The sequence below is a fragment of the Pleurodeles waltl genome, chromosome 7, assembly GCF_031143425.1.
Source record: "Pleurodeles waltl isolate 20211129_DDA chromosome 7, aPleWal1.hap1.20221129, whole genome shotgun sequence".
In the NCBI taxonomy this organism is placed as follows: Eukaryota; Metazoa; Chordata; class Amphibia; order Caudata; family Salamandridae; genus Pleurodeles; species Pleurodeles waltl.
In genome coordinates this window covers 1,546,931,828-1,546,955,992 of record NC_090446.1, presented here as the reverse complement: position 1 = coordinate 1,546,955,992, position 24,165 = coordinate 1,546,931,828, and the positions used below count along the sequence as shown (strand labels likewise).

The window sequence follows — 24,165 nt, the reverse complement described above, 5'->3', positions numbered from 1 at the left end:
CACCATGTGAACCAGGACACATACCTAGTATAGACTAGTTGAAGCATCGGAGACACTGCATGACGACCATAGAACACTAGGACCAACTGAACCAGGGCAGATACCAAGTTTAGAATCCTTCAAGCATCGGAGACAGTACATGACGGCCATAGAACACTAGGGTCATGTGAACCAGGAAAGATACCAAGTGTAGAACCCTTCAAGCATTGAGGACAGTACATGACAGTCACAGACCACTAGGACCAACTGAACCAGGGCAGATACCAAGTGTAGACTACTTCAAACATCGGAGACAGTACATGACGGCCATAGAACACTAGAGTCATGTGAACCATGGCAGATACCAAGTGTAGAAACCTATAAAGCATCGGAGACAGTACATGGCGGCCATAGAACACTAGGGTCATGTGAACCAGGACAGATACCAAGTGTAGAATCCTTCAAGCATCGAAGACAGTTCATGACGGTCACAGACCACTAGGGCCAACTGAACCAGGGCAGATACCAAGTGTAGACTACTTCAAGCAATGGAGACAGTACATGACGGCCATAGAACACCAGGGACGTGTGAACCAGGGCAGATACAAAGTGTAGTACCCTTCAAGTATCGGAGACAGTACATGACAGCCATAGAACACTAGGGACATGTGAACGAGGGCAGATACCAAGTGTAGAATCCTTCAAGCATCGGAGACAGCACATGACGGCCATGGAACACTAGGACCAACTGAACCAGGGCAGATACCAAGTGTAGAATCCTTCAAACATCGGAGACAGTACATGACGCCATAGAACACTAGGGTCAAATGAACCAGGACAGATACCAAGTGGAGAATCATTCAAGCATCGGAGACAGTACATGACACCACAGAACACTAGGGCCACGTGAACCAGGACAGATACTAAGTGTAGAATCCTTCAAGCATGGGAGACAGTACATGACGGCCATAGAACACTAAGGTCATGTAAACGAGGGCAGATACTAAGTGTAGAATCCTTCAAGTATGGGAGACACTACATGACAGCCATAGAACAGTAGGACCAACTGAACCAGGGTAGATACCAAGTGTAGAATCCTTCAAGCATTGGAGACAGTTCATGACGGCCATAGAACACTAGGGTCATGTGAACCAGGGCAGATACCAAGAGTAGAATCCATCAAGCATCAGAGACAGTACATGACGGCCATAGAACACTAGGGTCATGTGAACCAGGGCAGATACCAAGGGCCATATGTACGAACACTTTTTCCCATAGACACAGAATGGGTAAAAACCTTTGCTACATCTGGCCCCAAGTGTAGAATCCTTCAAGCATCGGAGAGAGTACATGACGTCCATGGAACACTAGGGCCACGTGAACCAGGGTAGATATCAAGAGTAGAATCCTTCAAGCATTGAAGACAGTACATGACTGCCATAGAACACTAGGGTCACGTGAACCAGGACAGATACCAAGTGTAGAACCCTTCAAGCATCGAAGACAGTACATGACGGCCATAGAACTCTAGGGTAATGTGAACCAGGACAGATACCAAGTGTAGAACCCTTCAAGCATTGGAGGCAGTACATGAGGGCCATAGAACACTAGGGCCATGTGAACCAGGACAGATGCCAAGTGTAGAGCCCTTCAAGCATCGGAGAGAGTACATGACGGTCATAGAACACTAGGGACACGTGAACCAGGGTAGATACCAAGTGTAGAAACCTTCAAGCATCGGAGACAGTACATGACGGCCATAGAACACTACGGTCATGTGAACCAGGACAGATACCAAGAGTAAAATCCTTCAAGCATGGGAGACAGTACATGACGGCCATAGAACACTACGGTCATGTGAACCAGGACAGATACCAAGAGTAAAATCCTTCAAGCATGGGAGACAGTACATGACGGCCATAGAACACTAGAGTCATGTGAACCATGGCAGATACCAAGTGTAGAAGCCTTCAAGCATCGGAGACAGTACATGACGGCCATAGAACACTAGGGTCATGTGAACCAGGACAGATACCAAGTGTAGAATCCTTCAAGCATCGAAGACAGTTCATGACGGTCACAGACCACTAGGGCCAACTGAACCAGGGCAGATACCAAGTGTAGACTACTTCAAGCAACGGAGACAGTACATGACGGCCATAGAACACCAGGGACGTGTGAACCAGGGCAGATACAAAGTGTAGAACCCTTCAAGCATCGGAGACAGCACATGACGGCCATAGACCACTAGGACGAAGTGAACCATGGCAGATACCTACTATAGACTACTTTAAGCCTCAGTGGCAGTACATGACGGTCATAGAACACTAGGGCCATGTGAACTAGGACAGATACCTAGTATAGACTACTTGAAGTATCGAAGGCAGTACATGAGGGCCAAAGAACACTAGGACCAACTGAACCAGGGCAGATACAAAGTGTAGAATCCTTCAAACATCGGAGACAGTACATGATGCCATAGAACACTAGGGTCATGTGAACCAGGACAGATACTAAGTGTAGAATCCTTCAAGCATGGCAGACAGCACATGATGGCCATAGAACACTAGGACCAACTGAACCAGGGCAGATACCAAGTTTAGAATCCTTGAAACATTGAAGACAGTGCATGACGGCCATAGAGCACTAGCACCATGTGAACCAGGACACATACCTAGTATAGACTAGTTGAAGCATCGGAGACACTGCATGACGACCATAGAACACTAGGACCAATTGAACCAGGGCAGATACCAAGTTTAGAATCCTTCAAGCATCGGAGACAGTACATGACGGCCATAGAACACTAGGGTCATGTGAACCAGGAAAGATACCAAGTGTAGAACCCTTCAAGCATCGAGGACAGTACATGACAGTCACAGACCACTAGGACCAACTGAACCAGGGCAGATACCAAGTGTAGACTACTTCAAACATCGGAGACAGTACATGACGGCCATAGAACACTAGAGTCATGTGAACCATGGCAGATACCAAGTGTAGAAACCTTCAAGCATCGGAGACAGTACATGGCGGCCATAGAACACTAGGGTCATGTGAACCAGGACAGATACCAAGTGTAGAATCCTTCAAGCATCGAAGACAGTTCATGACGGTCACAGACCACTAGGGCCAACTGAACCAGGGCAGATACCAAGTGTAGACTACTTCAAGCAATGGAGACAGTACATGACGGCCATAGAACACCAGGGACGTGTGAACCAGGGCAGATACAAAGTGTAGTACCCTTCAAGTATCGGAGACAGTACATGACAGCCATAGAACACTAGGGACATGTGAACGAGGGCAGATACCAAGTGTAGAATCCTTCAAGCATCGGAGACAGCACATGACGGCCATGGAACACTAGGACCAACTGAACCAGGGCAGATACCAAGTGTAGAATCCTTCAAACATCGGAGACAGTACATGACACCATAGAACACTAGGGTCAAGTGAACCAGGACAGATACCAAGTGGAGAATCATTCAAGCATCGGAGACAGTACATGACGCCACAGAACACTAGGGCCACGTGAACCAGGACAGATACTAAGTGTAGAATCCTTCAAGCATGGGAGACAGTACATGACGGCCATAGAACACTAAGGTCATGTAAACGAGGGCAGATACTAAGTGTAGAATCCTTCAAGTATGGGAGACACTACATGACAGCCATAGGACAGTAGGACCAACTGAACCAGGGTAGATACCAAGTGTAGAATCCTTCAAGCATCGGAGACAGTTCATGACGGCCATAGAACACTAGGGTCATGTGAACCAGGGCAGATACCAAGAGTAGAATCCATCAAGCATCGGAGACAGTACATGACGGCCATAGAACACTAGGGTCATGTGAACCAGGGCAGATACCAAGGGCCATATGTACGAACACTTTTTCCCATAGACACAGAATGGGTAAAAACCTTTGCTACATCTGGCCCCAAGTGTAGAATCCTTCAAGCATCGGAGAGAGTACATGACGTCCATGGAACACTAGGGCCACGTGAACCAGGGTAGATATCAAGAGTAGAATCCTTCAAGCATCGAAGACAGTACATGACGGCCATAGAACACTAGGGTCACGTGAACCAGGACAGATACCAAGTGTAGAACCCTTCAAGCATCGAAGACAGTACATGACGGCCATAGAACTCTAGGGTAATGTGAACCAGGACAGATACCAAGTGTAGAACCCTTCAAACATTGGAGGCAGTACATGAGGGCCATAGAACACTAGGGCCATGTGAACCAGGACAGATGCCAAGTGTAGAGCCCTTCAAGCATCGGAGAGAGTACATGATGGTCATAGAACACTAAGGAGACGTGAACCAGGGTAGATACCAAGTGTAGAAACCTTCAAGCATCGGAGACAGTACATGACGGCCATAGAACACTACGGTCATGTGAACCAGGACAGATACCAAGAGTAAAATCCTTCAAGCATGGGAGACAGTACATGACGGCCATAGAACACTATGGTCATGTGAACCAGGACAGATACCAAGAGTAAAATCCTTCAAGCTTGGAAGACAGTACATGACGGCCATAGAACACTAGAGTCATGTGAACCATGGCAGATACCAAGTGTAGAAGCCTTCAAGCATCGGAGACAGTACATGACGGCCATAGAACACTAGGGTCATGTGAACCAGGACAGATACCAAGTGTAGAATCCTTCAAGCATCGAAGACAGTTCATGACGGTCACAGACTACTAGGGCCAACTGAACCAGGGCAGATACCAAGTGTAGACTACTTCAAGCAACGGAGACAGTACATGACGGCCATAGAACACCAGGGATGTGTGAACCAGGGCAGATACAAAGTGTAGAACCCTTCAAGCATCGGAGACAGCACATGACGGCCATAGACCACTAGGACCAAGTGAACCATGGCAGATACCTAGTATAGACTACTTTAAGCCTCAGTGGCAGTACATGACGGTCATAGAACACTAGGGACATGTGAACGAGGGCAGATACCAAGTGTAGAATCCTTCAGGCATCGGAGACAGCACATGACGGCCATAGAACACTAGGACCAACTGAACCAGGGCAGATACCAAGTGTAGAATCCTTCAAACATCGGAGACAGTACATAATGCCATAGAACACTAGGGTCATGTGAACCAGGACAGATACTAAGTGTAGAATCCTTCAAGCATGGGAGACAGTACATGACAGCCATAGAACACTAGGACCAACTGAACCAGGGCAGATACCAAGTGTAGAATCCTTGAAACATCGAAGACAGTGCATGACGACCATAGAGCACTAGCACCATGTGAACCAGGACACATACCTAGTATAGACTAGTTAAAGCATCGGAGACACTGCATGACGACCATAGAACACTAGGACCAACTGAACCAGGGCAGATACCAAGTTTAGAATCCTTCAAGCATCGGAGACAGTACATGACGGCCATAGAACACTAGGGTCATGTGAACCAGGAAAGATACCAAGTGTAGAACCCTTCAAGCATCGAGGACAGTACATGACGGTCACAGACCACTAGGACCAACTGAACCAGGCCAGATACCAAGTGTAGACTACTTCAAGCATCGGAGACAGTACATGACGGCCATAGAACACTAGAGTCATGTGGACCATGGCAGATACCAAGTGTAGAAGCCTTCAAGCATCGGAGACAGTACATGGCGGCCATAGAACACTAGGACCATGTGAACCAGGACAGACACCAAGTGTAGACTACTTCAAGCATCGGAGACAGTACATGACGGTCACAGACCACTAGGGCCAACTGAACCAGGGCAGATAAAAAGTGTAGACTACTTCAAGCAACGAAGACAGTACATGACGGCCATAGAACACTAGGATCATGTGAACCAGGACAGATACCAAGTGTAGAATCCTTCAAGCATCGGAGACAGTACATGACGGCCATAGACCACTAGGGACGTGTGAACGAGGGCAGATACCAAGTGTAGAATCCTTCAAGCATCAGAGACAGCACATGATGGCCATAGAACACTAGGACCAACTGAACCATGGCAGATACCAAGAGTAGAATCCTTCAAACATCGAAGACAGTGCATGACGGCCATAGAGCACTAGCCCCATGTGAACCAGGACACATACCTAGTATAGACTACTTGAAGCATCGGAGACAGTACATTACGGCCATAGAACACTAGGGCCACGTGAACCAGGGCAGATATCTAGTATAGACTACTTCAAACATTGAAAGCAATACATGACGACCATAGAATATGAGGACCATACGAATCCATGCAGGTTCCAAGTCCAGAGAACTCCAAACATCATAACCAGCACTTGACAGTCCTAGAACACTAGGGCCACGTGAACCAGGGCAGATACCAAGTGTAGACGACGTCAAATATGAGAACCACTATGTAAGAGGATTAAAGTACTTGCCACATCTAAAAGAGGGTGGATAACAAGCATAGGCTACTCCAAACATCAGAACCTGCACTTGACAACCCTCTAACACTTAAACCATCCAGGCCAGGGTCAAGGGCAGCCTGGACCACTGCAGCCATCCACACTAGGTAACATAACAAGCATAGGCTACTCTAAACATCAGAACCAGTAAATGACTTGTTAGAGTCCCCGGAACCAGGGCAGCTACCAAGCCGAGACGACTCCAGACATCAGAACCAGCACCTGATCGCCTCGAACACTGGAGGCATCTGCACCAGGAGAGACAACAGACCCGGAGCTCTGGAAACTCCAGCCTCGCGTCTGTTTCAAGTGACAAAATATAGTGGAAACATTTCATAGGAGAAACACAATGGGAGAAACGCATTTAAGTGAACTTTGGATCCCACAGTGATGCACGTGACCAGGGTTAGGTAGGAAGACGTTAGAGTCAAGGGTGGGATATTGTTTCGGTGAGGGTAACGTCGGGGTTGGCACTAGCCTCGAGGTGGTGGTTGGCGCTATGTGGCTTAGCCCCTGGGCTGGGTCGAAGCTGAGGTTATGGTGTTCTAAAAACATTCTAGACAACGTTAAAAAAAACTGTGAAAGAAAGAGGGGATCGGAGATCAGTAGAAACTCTGATTTCAAATAAAATGTCGTGAAGCAGTTAGTTTCTATGTAAAAGTACCTGTGGTGCAAATCAGAGCAAAGAGTGACATTTTGAGTGAAATGCCCCCCCCCCCTCTTCTGAAATGAGGGGTCCCCTGGTCCGCACGGGCAGCACAGCTCCAACCACAGACACAGCACCCCGGGCCCATGAACGCCAAGTCCCCCAAATGCCAGGGGCAGCGGAAGTGATATCACACGCCCTCTCACCTTCAGTTTCACTCACATACACACAGCACACACATTCACGGAAACACACCTCCGAGCAACACACAACATAAACCTGCCCTCCATTTTAAATTATACGAATAGTGAATAATTAAACATTATTTAATATTAGTGTCATAACAAAATGGAAGAAAACAAAGAACAGAGCCCCAACAGTACCGCGCCTGTGTCCTGGCACCGATTCTGCAATCTCTGAGTCTGGGGGTCGCAGAAGGCAGACTCGGGGTCGCAGAAGGCAGACTCGGGGTCGCAGCTGCGACTCCTGGTGACCCCTACATAACGTCCATGCCCGAACCAGGACGGAAAGCAGCCTTAGACCACTAGCACCATCTGAACCAGAGGAGGTAGCCCTGCCTCACCAGAACTATCTCAACTAGAGGAGGTGGCCGCCCTGGGTCACTAGAACCATCTCAACCAGAGGATGTGGTCACTCGAAGTCACCAGACCCATCTGAGCCAAAGGAGGTGGCTGCCCTGCGTCACTAGAACCATCTGAACCAGAGGATGTGGTCACTCGAAGTCACCAGACCCATCTGAGCCAAAGGAGGGGGCCACTCTGGGTCTCTAGAACCATCTCAACCAGAGGATGTGGTCACTCGAAGTCACTACACCCATCTGAGCCAGAGGAGGTGGCTGCCCTGGGTCACTAGAACCATCTGAACCAGAGGATGTGGTCACTCGAAGTCACCAGACCCATCTGAGCCAAAGGAGGGGGCCGCCCTGGGTCTCTAGAACCGTCTGAACCAGAGGATGTACTCACTCGAAGTCACCAGACCCATCTGAGCCAGAGGAGGTGGCCGCCCTGGGTCTCTAGAACCGTCTGAACCAGAGGATGTGGTCACTCGAAGTCAACAGACCCATCTGAGCCAGAGGAGGTGGCTGCCCTGGGTCACTAGAACCATCTGAACCAGAGGATGTACTCACTCGAAGTCACCAGACCCATCTGAGCCAGAGGAGGTGGCCGCCCTGGGTCACTAGAACCGTCTGAACCAGAGGATGTAGTCTCTCAAAGTCATCAGACCCATCTGAGCCAAAGTAGGTGGCCAGTCTGGGTCACTAGAACCATCTGAACCAGAGGATGTACTCACTCGAAGTCACCACACCCATCTGAGCCAGAGTAGGTGGCCGCCCTGGGTCACTAGAACTGTCTGAACCAGAGAATGTAGTCACTCGAAGTCACTACACCCATCTGAGCTAGAGGAGCTAGAGGAGGTGGCCTCCCTGGGTCACTAAAACCATCTGAACCAGAGAATGTAGTCTCTCAAAGTCACTACACCCATCTGAGCCAGAGGAGGTGGCTGCCCTGGGTCACTAGAACCATCTGAACCAGAGGATGTAGTCTCTCAAAGTCATCAGACCCGTCTGAGCCAGAGGATGTAGTCACTCGAAGTCACCAGACCCATCTGAGCCAGAGGAGGTGGCCGCCCTGGGTCACTAAAACCATCTGAACAACAACAGGTGGCCAGCCTGGGCCACTGAAACCATCTGAACCACAGCAGGTAACCGGTCTGGACCACTAGACCCATCTGGACCAGAGGAAGTGGCATTCATGGGTCACTAGAAGCATCTGAACAAGAGGATGTGATAGTCCTGCATCACTAGAACCATTGAACCAGAGGGGCGGCCAGCCTGGTCCACTGGATATATCTGAACCAGAGGAGGTGACAGCCCTGAGCCACTGAAACCATCTGTTTAAAGTTGAAGGGGAAGACCTGCCCCTCTTGAACCAAGGCTGGCTGTCACCTGGAGCTTCCACAATGATCTGAACCAAGCCAGGTGTCAACCTTGGCCCACCGGAGACATCGAAACCTGGGGAGATGGCACTGGAAGTGTCTGGACCACGGAAGGGGGTACCATGGGCCTCTTGAACTATCTGATCAGGACAGGAAATATTCCTGGTCACTGGAGCCATCTGGATAAGGGACGCTGGTAGGTGTCAGCCACTGGGAGAACTGGAAACACTGAGTTTCACTGCCACACTCATGCAACCCCCCCTGCAGGCACTTCCTTTCACAGTCAGTCTCCTGCATCCACTGACATTCACAGCCATACTCCTGCCGCCCCAGGCATTTACGGTCAGTGTCTTGCATTCCCAGGCCTTCATGACTACAGCCCTCCTCCACTGACCTTCAAAACCCCAGCTCCGACTCCACTGGCCTTCACGATCATAGCCCTGCCTCCACTGACCTTCAAAACCCCAGCTCCGACTCCACTGGCCTTCACGATCATAGCCATGGTTAGAGCGGCAGACCCAGATGCAGAGATCTGGCCCAGGGCCAGGGTTCAATTCTCCCCTGGGTGGGTCTTGGGCTCAATTCCTTTGGACCAGATAATTCTCTCCTCTGTGCCTCATCTAATTAATGGTTCCCACTCTGTAACTCTGGGCAATAGCTTGCTTAATCTCCACAACGCCCCTCACAGCGCTTGGATGCCTGGCTTCACCCTGGGGCTGTCCAGGAGTGGGCGTCTCACAGGGAAAAGCCAGGAGGGGTTCCACAGCGGTATGCGTACAGCGCCTTGAGACCCTAACGGGTGAGTAGTGCGCTATACAAGTGGAAAGTTTACAGTTTACTGACCTTCACGATCATGGCCATGCCTCCATTGACCTTCACAGCCACAGAACTGCTTCCACTGGCCTTCACGACCACAGCCCTGCCTCCACTGACCTTCACAACAACAGCCTTGACTCCACTGGCCCTCACGATCATAGCCCTACCTTCACAGACCTTCACAGTCACAGCCCTGCCTCCACTGACCTCCAAAACCACAGCTCTGCCTCCACTGACCTTCACAATCACAACCCCGCCTCCACTGACCTTCACAGTCACAGCCCTGCTTCCACTGACCTTCACAGTCACGTCCCTGCCTCCACTGGCCCTCACGACCACTGCCCTGTCTCCACTAGCCTTCTCGACCACTGCCCTTCCTCCACTGACCTTCTCGACCACTGCCCTTCCTCCACTGACCTTCACGACCACAGCCCTGCCTCCACTGCCCCTCACTGCCACAGACCTACCTCCACTGGCCTTCACTGCCACAACACTGCCTCCACTGCCCCTCACTGCCACAGCCCTGCAGCCACTGGCCCTCACGACCACGTCCTACTTCACCTGGCCTTCACTGCCACAGCACTGCCTCCACTGACCTTCACAGCCACAGACCTGCCTCCACTGGCCTTCACGACCACAGCCCTGCCTCCACTGGCCTTCACTGCCACAACACTAACTCCACTGCCCCTCACTGCCACAGACCTGCCTCCACTGGCCTTCACTGCCACAACACTGCCTCCACTGCCACTCACTGCCACAGCCCTGCCTCCACTGGCGCTCAATACCACAGCCCTGCCTCCACTGACCATCACTGCCACAGCCCTGCAGCCACTGGCGCTCAATACCACAGCCCTGCCTCCACTGCCCCTCACTGCCACAGCCCTGCAGCCACTGGCGCTCAATACCACAGCCCTGCCTCCACTGCCCCTCACTGCCACAGCCCTGCAGCCACTGGCCCTCACGACCACGTCCTACTTCACCTGGCCTTCACTGCCACAGCACTGCCTCCACTGACCTTCACAGTCACAGACCTGCCTCCACTGGCCTTCACGACCACAGCGCTGCCTCCACTGGCCTTCACTGCCACAACATTGCCTCCACTGCCCCTCACTGCCACAGCCCTGCAGCCACTGGCGCTCAATACCACAGCCCTGCCTCCAATGCCCCTCACTGCCACAGCCCTGCAGCCACTGGCCCTCACGACCACGTCCTACTTCACCTGGCCCTCACTGCCACAGCACTTCCTCCACTGGCCCTCACTGCCACTGCACTGACCTCACGCTCACACTCCTACAATCATTGCTTACTCCTTCCTCGTTTGCTATTATTTTCAAAAACGTTTTAACAATAGAAATCACGGAGGCCTCCAGCACTGAAAACTAACCTGACTGCGGCCAGAAGCCGCTGTCTTTGGAAGTGGGCGACTCATTTCCGGCATGGTCCGGCAGTCAACACGCTCAGGCCCGCGCAAAACCAGAACGAGAAAAAGGCAAACAGCAGCGAGGTTTGAAAGAAAAAGCTGTAGAAATGTTGACATCTTACTCTAATGGTGTTTGCCTAGCGCCCGGCTGCTTCACTGGCTTCGTGGCGCTCTAGGTGACAGACCGTGTGCGGTTCTGTTCATTCTCGGACTGGGTCGGAGTGAGCTATAGGGCCAGTAATGAGTGTTTTACTTCTGGGTGGAACCTCTGTGCTTGTTGGGTCTAATGGCGCACCCCTCGGTGGTGGTGGCGTGTGCTGGGAGGTGGCAGCTTAGTTCTGGCTGTGCACGGTGCCTGGTGGGCAGCTGGGCATTGGAGGGTAGAATTCAGGTGGTTCTATGATGTGCAATGTTGTGTGCCTGTGTGCTTGCTGTTCTGTGATGTGTAAAGCTGTGCGTTTACTTGCTTGCTATTCTGTGATGTGTAATATTGTATGTTTACTTACTTGCTGTTCTATGATGTGCAATGCTGCGTTTACTTACTTGCTGTTCTATGATGTACAATGCTATGTTTGCTTGCTTGCTGTTCTATGATGTGTAATGCTGTGTGTTTACTTACTTGCTGTTCTATGATGTGCAATGCTGTGTTTGCTTGCTTGCTGTTCTATGATGTGCAATGCTGTGTTTACTTACTTGCTGTTCTATGATGTGTAATGCTGTGTGTTTACTTACTTGCTGTTCTATGATGTGCAATGCTGTGTTTACTTACTTGCTGTTCTATGATGTACAATGCTATGTTTGCTTGCTTGCTGTTCTATGATGTGTAATGCTGTGTGTTTACTTGCTTGCTGTTCTATGATGTGCAATGCTGTGTTTACTTACTTGTTGTTCTCTGATGTACAATGCTATGTTTGCTTGCTTGCTGTTCTATGATGTGTAATGCTGTGTGTTTACTTGCTTGCTGTTTTATGATGTGTAATGTTGTGTTTACTTACTTGCTGTTCTATGATGTGCAATGCTATGTTTGCTTGCTTGCTGTTCTATGATGTGTAATGTTGTGTGTTTACTTACTTGCTGTTCTATGATGTGCAATGCTATGTTTGCTTGCTTGCTGTTCTATGATGTGTAATGTTGTGTGTTTACTTACTTGCTGTTCTATGATGTGCAATGCTGTGTTTACTTACTTGCTGTTCTATGATGTACAATGCTATGTTTGCTTGCTTGCTGTTCTATGATGTGTAATGCTGTGTGTTTACTTGCTTGCTGTTCTATGATGTGTAATGTTGTGTTTACTTACTTGCTGTTCTATGATGTGCAATGCTGTTTGCTTGCTTGCTGTTCTATGATGTGTAATGTTATGTGTTTACTTACTTGCTTTACTTGCTGTTCAATGATGTGCAATGCTGTGTTTACTTACTTGCTGTTCTATGATGTACAATGCTTTGTTTGCTTGCTTGCTGTTCTATGATGTGTAAGGCTGTGTGTTTACTTGCTTGCTGTTCTATGATGTGTAATGTTGTGTTTACTTAATTGCTGTTCTATGATGTGCAATGCTATGTTTGCTTGCTTGCTGTTCTATGATGTGTAATGTTGTGTGTTTACTTACTTGCTGTTCAATGATGTGCAATGCTGTGTTTACTTACTTGCTGTTCTATGATGTGCAATGCTATGTTTGCTTGCTTGCTGTTCTATGATGTGTAATGCTGTGTGTTTACTTGCTTGCTGTTCTATGATGTGTAATGTTGTGTTTGCTTGCTTGATGTTCTATGATGTATAATGCTGTGTTTACTTGCTTGCTGTACTATGATGTGCAATGCTATGTTTGCTTGCTTGCTGTTGTATGATGTGTAATGTTGTGTGTTTACTTACTTGCTGTTCAATGATGTGCAATGCTGTGTTTACTTACTTGCTGTTCTATGATGTACAATGCTATGTTTGCTTGCTTGCTGTTCTATGATGTGTAATGCTGTGTGTTTACTTGCTTGCTGTTCTATGATGTGTAATGCTGTGTGTTTACTTGCTTGCTGTTCTGTGATGTGTAATGTTGTGTTTACTTACTTGCTGTTCTATGATGTGCAATGCTATGTTTGCTTGCCTGCTGTTCTATGATGTGTAATGTTGTGTGTTTACTTACTTGCTGTTCAATGATGTGCAATGCTGTGTTTACTTACTTGCTGTTCTATGATGTGCAATGCTATGTTTGCTTGCTTGCTGTTCTATGATGTGTAATGCTGTGTGTTTACTTACTTGCTGTTCTATGATGTGTAATGTTGTGTTTGCTTGCTTGATGTTCTATGATGTAAAATGCTGTGTTTACTTGCTTGCTGTACTATGATGTGTAATGCTGTGTGCTTGTGAGCTTGCTGTTCTCTGATGTGTAATGCTGTGGGTTTACTTACTTGCTGTTCTACGACGTGTAACACTGCTTGCTTGGTTGCTGTTCTATGATGTGTAATTCCATGTGTTTGTTTGCTTGCTGTTTTATTATGTGTAATGTTGTGTGTTTGCTTGCTGTTCTACGACGTGTAATGGTGTGTGTGTGCTTGCTTTTCTATGACGTATAATGCTGTGTGTTTAATTGCTTGCTATTCTATGATGTGTAATGCTGTGTGTTTGCTTGCTGTTTTATGATGTGTAATGGTGTGTGTTTACTTACTTGCTGTTCTATGATGTGTAATGCTGTGTGTTTACTTGCTGTTGTATGATGTGCAATGCTGTGTGTTTACTTACTTGCTGTTCTATGACGTGTAATGCTGTGTGTTTACACTTACTTGCTGTTCTATGACGTGTAATGCTGTGTGTTTACTTACTTACTGTTCTATGATGCGTAATGCTGTGTTTGCTCGCTTTCTGTTCTGTGATGTGTAATGCTGTGTGTTTGCTTGCTGTTCTATGATGTGCAATGCTGTTTGTTTACTTACTTGCTGTTCTATGATGTGCATTGCTGTGTTTACACTTACTTGCTGTTCTATGACGTGTAATGCTGTGTGTTTACTTACTTGCTGTTCTATGATGAGTAATGCTCTGTTTGCTCGCTTGCTGTTCTGTGATGTGTAATGCTGTGTGTTTGCTTGCTGTTCTATGATATGCAATGCTGTGTTTACACTTACTTGCTGCTCTATGACGTCTAATGCTGTGTGTCTACTTACTTGCTGTTCTTTGATGCGTAATGCTGTGTTTGCTCAGTTGCTGTTCTGTGATGTGTAATGCTGTTTGCTTGCTTGCTGTTCTATGATGTGCAATGTTGTGTTTTTGGTTGCTGTTCTACAATGTGTAATTCTGTGTTTGCTTACTTGCTATTCTATGATGTGCAATGCTATGTACTTGTTATTCCATGATGGGCAATGCTGTGTGTTTGTTTGCTTGCCGTTCTATGATGTGTAATGCTGTGTTTACTTGCTTGCTGTTCTATGATGTGTAATGCTGTGTGTTTGCTTACTTGCTGTTCGATGATATCCAATGCTGTGTGTATGCTTGCTGTTCTATGATGTGTAAAGCTGTGTTTACTTGTTTGCTGTTCTATGATGTGTAATAATGTGTTTGCTTGCTTGCTGTTCTATGTGTAATGCTGTGTATTTGCTTGCTTGCTGTTCCATTAATTTTAATGCTGTGTGTTTGCTTTCTGTACAACGATGTGTAGTGCTTTTTGTTTGCTCACTTGCTGTTCTATTTTGTGTAATGCTAAGTTTGTGCTTGCTGTTCCATGATGTGTAATGCCATGTGTTTGCTTACTTGCTGTTCTATCATGTGTAATGCTCTGTGTTTGTTTGCTTGCTGTTCAATGATATGTAATGCTGTGTGTTTACTACTGTTCTATGATATGCAAAGCTGTGTGTGTTTACTTGCTTGCTGTTCTGTGATGGGCAATGGTGTGTGCTTGCTGTTCTATGATGTGTAATGCTTTGTGTTTACATGCTTCTGTTCTATGATGTGTAATGCTGTGTGTTTATGTGATTGCTGTTCTACAATGTTTAATGCTGTGCTTGTTTGCTTGCTGTTCTATTATGTGTAATGCAGTGTATTTGTCTCCTTGCTGCTCTGTGATGTGTAATGCTCTGTGTTTGCTTGCTTGCTGTTCTATTATGTGTAATGCTGTGTCTCTCTGCTTGCTGTTCTATGATATGTAATGTTGTATGTTTACTTTTGTATGATCTGCAATGCTGTGTGTTTACTTTCTTGCTGTTCTGTGATGGGCAATGGTTTGTGCTTGTTGTTCTATGGTGTGTAATGCTGTGTGTTTACATGCTTCTGTTCTAAGATATGTAAAGCTGTGTGTTTACGTTCTTGCTGTTCTACAATGTTTAATTCTGTGTTTGCTTACTTGCTGTTCTATGTTGTGTAATGCTGTGTGTTTGCTTGCTTGCTGTTCTATGATGTGTAATGCTGTGTGGTTGCTTGCTTGTTGTTCTATGATGTGCATTGCTGTGTGTTTGTGTGCTTGCTATACTATGTTGTGTAATGTTGTGTGCTTGCTGTTCTGTGTTGTGCAGTGCTGTGTGTTTGGTTGCTGATATATGATGTGTAATGATGTTTGCTTGCTTGCTGTTCTATGATGTGTAATGCCATGTGTTTGTTTGCTTTCTGTTTTATGATGTGTAATGCTGTGTTTTTGCTTGCTGTTCTATTATGTGTAATGCTGTGTGTTTACTTGCTTGCTGTTCTATTATGTGTGATGCTGTGTGTTTACTTGTTTGCTGTTATATGATCTATAATGCTGTGTGTTTACATGTTTTCGGTTCTATGATGTGTAATGATGTGTGTTTACAAACTTGCTGTTCTATGCTATGTAATGCTGTGTGTTTGTCTGCTTGCTGTTATATTGTGTGTAATGCTGGGTGTTTACTTGCTTGCTGTTCTATGATGTGTAATGCTGTGTGTTTGCATGCCTGCTGTCCCATGTTGTGTAATGCTGTTTACTTACTTGCTGTTCTATGATGTGTAATGCTGTATGTTTGCTTACTCGCTATACTACAACATGCAATGCTGTTTGCTTGCTTGCTGCTCTGTGATGTATAATGCCATGTGTTTGCTTGCTGTTTTACAATGTGTAATGCTGTGTTTGCTTACTTGCTGTTCTATGATTTGCAATGCTGTATGTTTGCTTACTTGCTGTTTTATGACATGTAATGCTGTTTGCTTGATTGCTGTTTTATGATGTGTAATGCCATGTGTTGGCTTGCTTGCTGTTCGATGATGTGTAATGCTGTGTGTTTGCTTACTTGCTGTTTTATGACGTGTAATGGTGTAATGCTGTTTGCTTACTTGCTGTTCTATGATGTGCAATGCTGTGTGTTTACTCGCTTGCTGTTCTATGATGTGTAATTCTGTATGTTTGCTTACTTGCTGTTTTGTGATGTGTAATGCCGTCTGCTTGCTTGCTGCTCTATGACGTGTAATGCCATGTGTTTGCTTGCTTACTGTTCCATGATGTGTAATGCTGTGTGTTTACTTAATTGCTGTTCTATGATGTGTAATGCTGTGTGTTTGCTTACTTGCTGTTCTACGACGTGTAATGCTGTTTGCTTGCATGCTGTTCTATGATGTGTGATATTGTATATTTACTTACTTGCTGTTCTATGATGCGTAGTGCTGTGTGTTTACTTGCTTGCTGTTCTATGATGCGTAGTGCTGTGTGTTTACTTGCTTGCTGTTCTATGATGCGTAGTGCTGTGTGTTTGCGGAGGGTTTACTGTGTGGCCTCAGACTTGTGCTCTTTTTGTGTCTGGGCTGTCAGACAATGCCTTGCGTCAGTGCTGGCTGGGTGTCATTGAGGTCCTGGAGTGTGCAGTAGATTTCATTGTGATTGCCACACAAGCATCCGTATTTTTGTTTGTGGTTGTTGAGGTTGGAGAGACTGTGTTGTCATCTGGGGCTGTGTTGCTTGCGTGAGTGTGTGGTTTTTGGGTGTCTGGTGTGTTCTGTTGGGATTGGCACAGTGACATTTTGAGAAGACTTCTTTTTGGTGTGCTTTGTTCCTGTTCTCTGCACTACACCGATGCACAGGGGTCTGTGTGTTCCCCTTTCATGTCTTCAGCACTCACATGAACTCTAGACACCCCTGAGTCAGTGCCTGGGCTGTAGTCTGTAAAGCAGGAAACACAGGGCAGTAATTGCCTCATCTCTTTCCAGGCTCTGATGTCAGGAAGACATGCACTGACTCGCAGGAATTTCAAGATCATGTATGTGCCGTGGACCCACGCATTGGCTTCTAAACAGCCTTCCTGCTGTGTTGCGTGCATGTTAGTATGGTACAATGTTGCTTGCATTGTAATGGTGCACATAGTGTGTTGCTTTGAATGCCATCCTGTTTGGTAGAGTAGCCTTATTTGAGGTGGTGGTGTTGGAGGGCAATTACTGCCATTTGTATGATTCTTGGTGGTGAGTTATTTGCATGGTTTCATGGTGCTCTGTTGCTTGTATGGCAGCATGATGATGGTGCATCTGATGTGTGGTTTCAAATGTCACACTGGTTTTTAGAGTAGCTTTACTGTATTTGTGGTGGTGTTATTGGAGGGAAAGTGTATGGTCTGTAGTAGTGTGTTGCTTGGATGGTGGCATGGTACTCTGTAACTTGATTGATGTGTTGCTATGTATCATACTGGTTTTTAGAGTAGTTTTATTTGTGGTGGTGTTATTCAAGGGCAAGTGTATGATCTGTAGTAGTGAATTGCTTGCATGGTGGTGTGGTGGTCTGTTACTTGCATAGTGTGTTGCTACGTGTCACTCTGCTCATCAGAGTATCTTTATTTGTGGATGATATTGTTAAAGAACAAGTGTTGACCTTTGTATGACCTGTAGTAGTGTGTTGCTTGTGTGGTGGCGTGGTGCTGTGTTACTTGCATGTTGTGTTGCTACGTGTCATGCTGCTCATTAGAGTAGCTTTGTTTGTGGTGGTGTTGTTGGAGGGCAAGTGTTGCCCTTTGTATGATCTGTAGTAGTGTGTTGCTTGTGTAGTGGCGTGGTGTTGTTTTACTTGCATGGTGTGTTGCTACGTGTCACACTGGTTTTAGAGCAGCTTTATTTGTGGTAGTGTTGTTGAACGTCAAGTGTATGATCTATAGCAGTGTGTTGCTTGTGTGGTGGACTTGCATAATGTGTGTTGCTATGTGCTACGCTGCTCATCAGTGTAGCTTTGTTTGTGGTTGATATTGATGGAGGGCAGGTGTTGCCCTTTGTATGACCTGCAGTAGTGTGTTGTTTGTGTGGTGGCATAGTGCCATGTTACTTTCATGGCGTGTTGCTATGTGTCATGCTGCTCATTAGAGTAGCTTTATTTGTGGTGTTGTTGGAGGGCAGGTGTTGCCCATTGAATGATCTGTAGTAGTGTGTTTGCATCTCTGGTGGCATAGTACAGTTACTTGCATGGTGTGTTGCTATATTCATTGGAGTAGGTTTATTTGTGGTTGGTGTTGTTGGAGGGCAAGTGTTGCCCTTTGTATGATCCTTGGAGGTGAGTTGCTTGCATGTTAGCATGGTGCCATGTTGCTTGCATGGTCGCATGATGATGGTGCATTTGGTGTGTTGCTACATGTCATGCTACTCATCAGAGTACCGGGGTGGTGTTGTTGGTTGTATGATCTGTAGTAGTGTGTTACTTGCATGGTGTGTTGCTATGTTCATTGGAGTAGGTTTATTTGTGGTGGTGTTGGAGGGCAAGTGTTGCCCTTTGTATGATCCTTGGAGGTGTGTTGCTTGCCTTGCATGTTAGCATGGTACCATGTTGCTTGCATGGTAGCATGATGATGGTGCATTTGGTGTGTTGCTACATGTCATGCTACTCATCAGAGTACCGGGGTGGTGTTGTTGGTTGTATGATCTGTAGTAGTGTGTTACTTGCATGGTGTGTTGCTATGTTCATTGGAGTAGGTTTATTTGTGGTTGGTGTTGTTGGAGGGCAGGTGTTGTCACCTGTAGGCAGCCCTTGGTCCAGTGTTGTTGTGTGATTGGCCGGGTCCTGCAGAGGTGAGTTTGGCTGTTGTGTGTGTGATTGGTGCGGTAGTGAGATCAGCTTTCACTACCATGGTTTAGGGTGTGAGGTGTGCTTCTGGCCATTCCGGGGGCAGATGTGGTGGGTGGGTGGGCAGAGTTGGTGCCATGCTTTAGACCTAACAACACACTTACAGCACCCACCCTTAGCAGAAGCACTCAGCGCACCCCCTGCCCCCTCCACTGCCACAGGAAGATGGATTCACCAGTCTCCCTCTCACCCTACACCTCTATCAATCTCTTCTCTCTATGATTCACCCCAAACCCAGTCTACCACCACGATCTCCAAAATACCCTTCCTAGGTCCTTCCCTCGGGCTCACCCCAAACCTCACCTTACTGCTGTGAGCTCCTACTTCACACTCTGGGTTCTTCCCTCCTCTGTCCCTCCATCACTCTGTCAATCCAACAAACACTCAGGTGGCCCGCCCTCAAATTAACCCGTACCTCCCTACGCAAATACTAACACTGTACTCATATATCCCTATACTAATCCACCATTAATTCTTTTGGGTTCTGGGGTAGCATTCTACTCGCCGAAAAGCGCTTCAAAGCCTGGTCAGGGGTAGTAAGCGCTATATAATTACAATTACATAAACAGGCTGGCGCAGCGCTCTCACGGTGCACACAGACCCCCCTGGCACCTCCTGCAGGAAGCAGACATCAGGGCCGCTTGGTACCCAGACCGAGCCCCAGTCGGTGCAGGAGGTGACCCCCCTGCCATAGCCACAGTGAGCCCCTTACCTGGGTAGTAGGCCGCCGGCCGTGGGCACTCGTCCAGGTATGAACAGCCCAGGTCTGGGTGGGCACAGCCGTTGGTGAAGGAGAGGGGCTGCTGCGGGTGCTGTGATGCGCTCTCTGCTGCCCCCGGCTCTTCCTTTACCCCCAGTGCCCCCGCCTGCTCCTTGGGCACCTTGGTGGCGGGCAGGGGGGTGCCCTCGCAGGCCTGGACGGCGTAGCGCCGCTTGCGCAAGGGCAGGGAGTTCTGCGCCTTTCCCAGGCTCCTTGGCACGGAGGTGGCTTCTTCCTCTCCTCCCCCGAGGGCCCGGAGGGTGCCCGCCGGCTCCTGGGTGGGGGTTGCGCCATCAGAAAGGCCCTCCAGTGGGCTGACGGTTTGGGGGCTTTGAAATCCGGGCCGGTCCCCTGGGCGTGGGGACCCAGTGGCAGGTGGCACGGGGCACACCGATCTCTGCTGGCTTCTCCAGATCTCTGGTCGCTCCTCTGGGATGCCCACGGGAGGTTGGGCACCGTCTCGCCCGGTAACAGAGGGTGCCATAAGGGGGTGCGGGTCCAGGACCCCCACACGCTGGATGACCCCCTGTGGCTGGTGATGAAAGGCGGGGGGTTCCGGGTGCCCGTGGTACAGCAGGGCAGGGTGGAGCCCGTGAGGCCACGGAAGGTGGGCAGGTGTGCCCAGGGGTGCGGTGTCCCTGACTTCGGGCGGTCTGGCTCTCAGGTGGCACCTTCCAGTGATTGTCCCGTCTCCTGGTGGGGTGCCCAGCTGGTGCCCGCTTCTCTGGCACTGACTGTCCCCTGCTGGACCCGGGGTGTCCTGGCTCCGCTTGGTCCGGAGGTCCAGTGGGGAGACATTCTCAGAGCTGGGGTCCTGTTCCATGGCCGCGGGTCCAGGGGACCACCTTCCCCTGCAGGCAGCGGGGGCGTCCCGCAGGCAGGCGTCAAGGATCATTCAGGGAGGAGAGCGCCCTGGGCAGGGGGCACCGCCGGGCACAGCACTCACCAGCTCTCCCCTGCTGGCATCCTCAGGCAGAGCTGGGCACGAGGTGGTCACGGGGGGACAGTCTGGGGTCACAGTACCCCAACATCTGCTTCCGCCATGCAGGAATGTCCACCCAATACGGCACAGTGATAATCCGGGGGTGTCCTTGGTGTCGGGGGTCACCAGAAGGGTCAGAAGCCGGGGTTCGATCCTAGGGCGGAGGGTCAAGGGTTCTGGTGGTTGGAGGTGCCTGGGTGTCCTCACACCTGGAGGTCACTGACGTCCTATATCCTTTGGAGGCGCCGGGTGTTTATTTTTCTGAGGTTCAGGGTCACCCCAGTCGCGAGGGTTCTGATGCCAGGTGGGCTCCTTGGTCCTGAATGACACTTTTAGGAGGGCAGTCCGTCCACTGAGGTCAAGCCGTCTCCTCTGACCTGTGGGTCTCAGTCAGGCCCCTCTTGTCTCTGCCCTCCACCCCCTGAAGCTTAAACACGTCGGGGACACCTCAGTCCTGCGGCCCCCTCAAGTCCACCGAGACCACAGCTGGGCTCTACCCTTCAGCCTTCGCTGGGGGTCTCCGGTGCTTTGCTGCGCCACGAAGACCCACTTTCTCTGAGGCCAGGGGCACTGCTCATGCCTTTGAGTCAGGGGTTCCCCCCAAGCCTGTGATCCAGGGGTCCTTCTCCGCTCTCTGATCCAGGGGTCCTCCTCACCCTCTGATGCAGGGGTCCTCCTCAGCCGTCTGCTCTAAGGTCCCCCTCTGCTCTCTGTGCCAGGTTACCCTCTACCCTGGGTGAGCCAAGTGGTCCCTCTATGTCAGGCTCCCCTGTGCCCTCTGTGCCAGGCCCCCCTTTGTGCCAGGAGCCCTCTGTGCTAGGACTTCCTCTGCCCTCTGTGCCAGGCCCCCTCTACCCTTGGTGGTCCGGCTGGATCCCTCTGTCCTCTGCGCCAAACCAGTCTCTGGCCTGTGTGCCAGGCCCCTGTGCCCTCAGTGCCAGGCCCACCTCTGCCCTTTGTGCAGGCTGCACCCACAACCCTCTCTGCCCTCTGTGCCAGGACCCCCTCTCCGTCAGACCCGTCTATGCCTTTTGTGCCAGGACCCCTTAACCCTCGGTGAACCAGATGGCCTCTCTGTGCCAGCCCCTCTCTGCGCCAGACCTCTCTCTGCACTCTGTGGCAGACCCCCTCTGTGCCTTTTGTGCCAGGACCCCTTTACCCTCGGTAAACCAGATGGCCTCTCTGTGCGCCAGACCTCTCTCTGCCCTCTGTGCCAGACCTCTCTCTGCCCTCTGTGCCAGCCCCCTCTGCGCCAGACCCCTCTCTGCCCTCTGTGCCAGACCTCTGTCTGCCCTCTGGGCCAGGCCCTTCTCTGCACTCTGTGTCAGCCCCCTCTCTGCACTCTGTGCCAGCCCCCTCTGCGCCAGGCCACTCTCTGCCCTCTGTGCCAGCCCCCTCCGCGCCAGGCCCCTCTCTGCCCTCTGTGCCAGCCCCCTCTCCGCCAAGACCCTCTCTGCACTCTGTGCCAGCTCCCTCTGCGCCAGCCCCCTCTCTGCCCTCTGCGCCAGCCCCCTCTCTGCCCTCTGCGCCAGACCTCTCTCTGCACTCTGTGCCAGCCCCTCTCTGCCCTCCGCGCAGGCCGCTCCCAGGCCCCGGTGCCCTCAGTGACTCTCGGCAGACTGAGCCCCGCCGAGGAAGCCGCAGCTGCGTCGGAGGTACTTCCCCTGCCCTTCTGGTGTAAGAGGAGGTGCTTTTGCGAGCGGCTCTTCCCTGAAGGGGAGTTCCTTCAGTCGAGCCGAGTCACGCATGGGAAGGAAGGGACGCTTCCAGGCGCCCGCCTCCGGGGGTTCCCCGGCCGCCTCTCCCGGGGCAGGGCCGGGGCAGCCGGCGCCCACCCAGCGCCCCGAGGGCCCCTCTCCGGCTCCAGGCGCTGGGTTGGGCGAGAGGCTGGCGGGGGGCTGGGAAGGATGGGGCAAAGATCAGTCAGAGCTCAGTGTAGCTGCGGGTGACGTCAGTCCCCTGTCAAGCCCTCACCTGGGGCAGGACCCGGGTGCACCGACAGCTACACAAACACGTACACAAACACACACAAGCAAACACACACCCAAACACACACATACACACAAGCAAACACACACAGACACACATGTAAACACAAACACACACACAGAAGCAAACACACAGACACACAAGCAGACACACACACACACAGAAATAAACACACACAGAAGCAAACACACAGACACACAAGCATACACACAAACACACACAGAAACAACACACACAAGCAAACACATACACAGAAGCAAACACACACAGACACACATGTAAACACAAACACACACACAGAAGCAAACACACACACACACACACATGTAAACACAAACACACACACAGAAGCAAACACACAGACACACAAGCAGACACACACAAACACACACACACAGAAACAAACACACACACAGAAGCAAACACACAGACACACAAGCATACACACAAACACACACACAGACACACAAGCAAACTAACACAGAAGCAAACACACAGACACACAAACACACACACAGAAGCAAACACACAGACACACAAGCAAACACAAACATAAACACAGACACACAGAAGCAAACACAAAGACACACAAACACACACATAAACACACAAGCAAACACAAACAGAAGTAAATACACAGACACACACACACGCAAGCACACACAGAGACACACACAAACACAAACAAGTAAAAATACACTGGTGAGCAGCGGGCATACGCTGTGTGTGCAGGTGTCAGCTGGATGTTAACAGAGGCACACGGAGATGAACGGACACACACATTGGGTGCACACAGAGACACACAATGCACAGGCATTCAGTGCACCGATGGAAACAGAGCCCGGCATGCAGATGCCCCTGTATTTACTGCACATATGTTGATAGACACAGATGTGCACACACCCGGGCATTCAGTGCACACACGCTGACACACTTTGCTGTGCACACACCCGGGCTTTCAGTGCACGCACACACCCGGGCATTCAGTACACACACACTGACAGCCGGGGGTGTGCACACACTCGGGCATTCAGTGCACAGACGCCGGTGTGCACACACCCGGGCATTCAGTGCACACACACTGACAGACGCGAGTGTACACACACACTCGGGTATTCAATGCACACACACTGACAGACGCCGGTGTGCACAAACACGAGCATTCAGTGCACAC

At 49.5% G+C, this 24,165-nt stretch overlaps 1 protein-coding gene across 1 annotated transcript in view; it reads right to left on the bottom strand.

Moving 5' to 3' along the window:
- BCL3 (BCL3 transcription coactivator) overlaps positions 1-22,655 on the bottom strand; it is a 243,311-nt gene extending 220,656 nt beyond the window's left edge. Inside the window, exon 1 of the mRNA XM_069201444.1 lies at positions 19,973-22,655. Within this exon, the coding sequence (XP_069057545.1) occupies positions 19,973-20,915 (943 nt within the window). The 5' untranslated portion in view covers positions 20,916-22,655. The remainder of the gene's footprint in view (positions 1-19,972) is intronic.
- Positions 22,656-24,165: the final 1,510 nt, after the last annotated feature.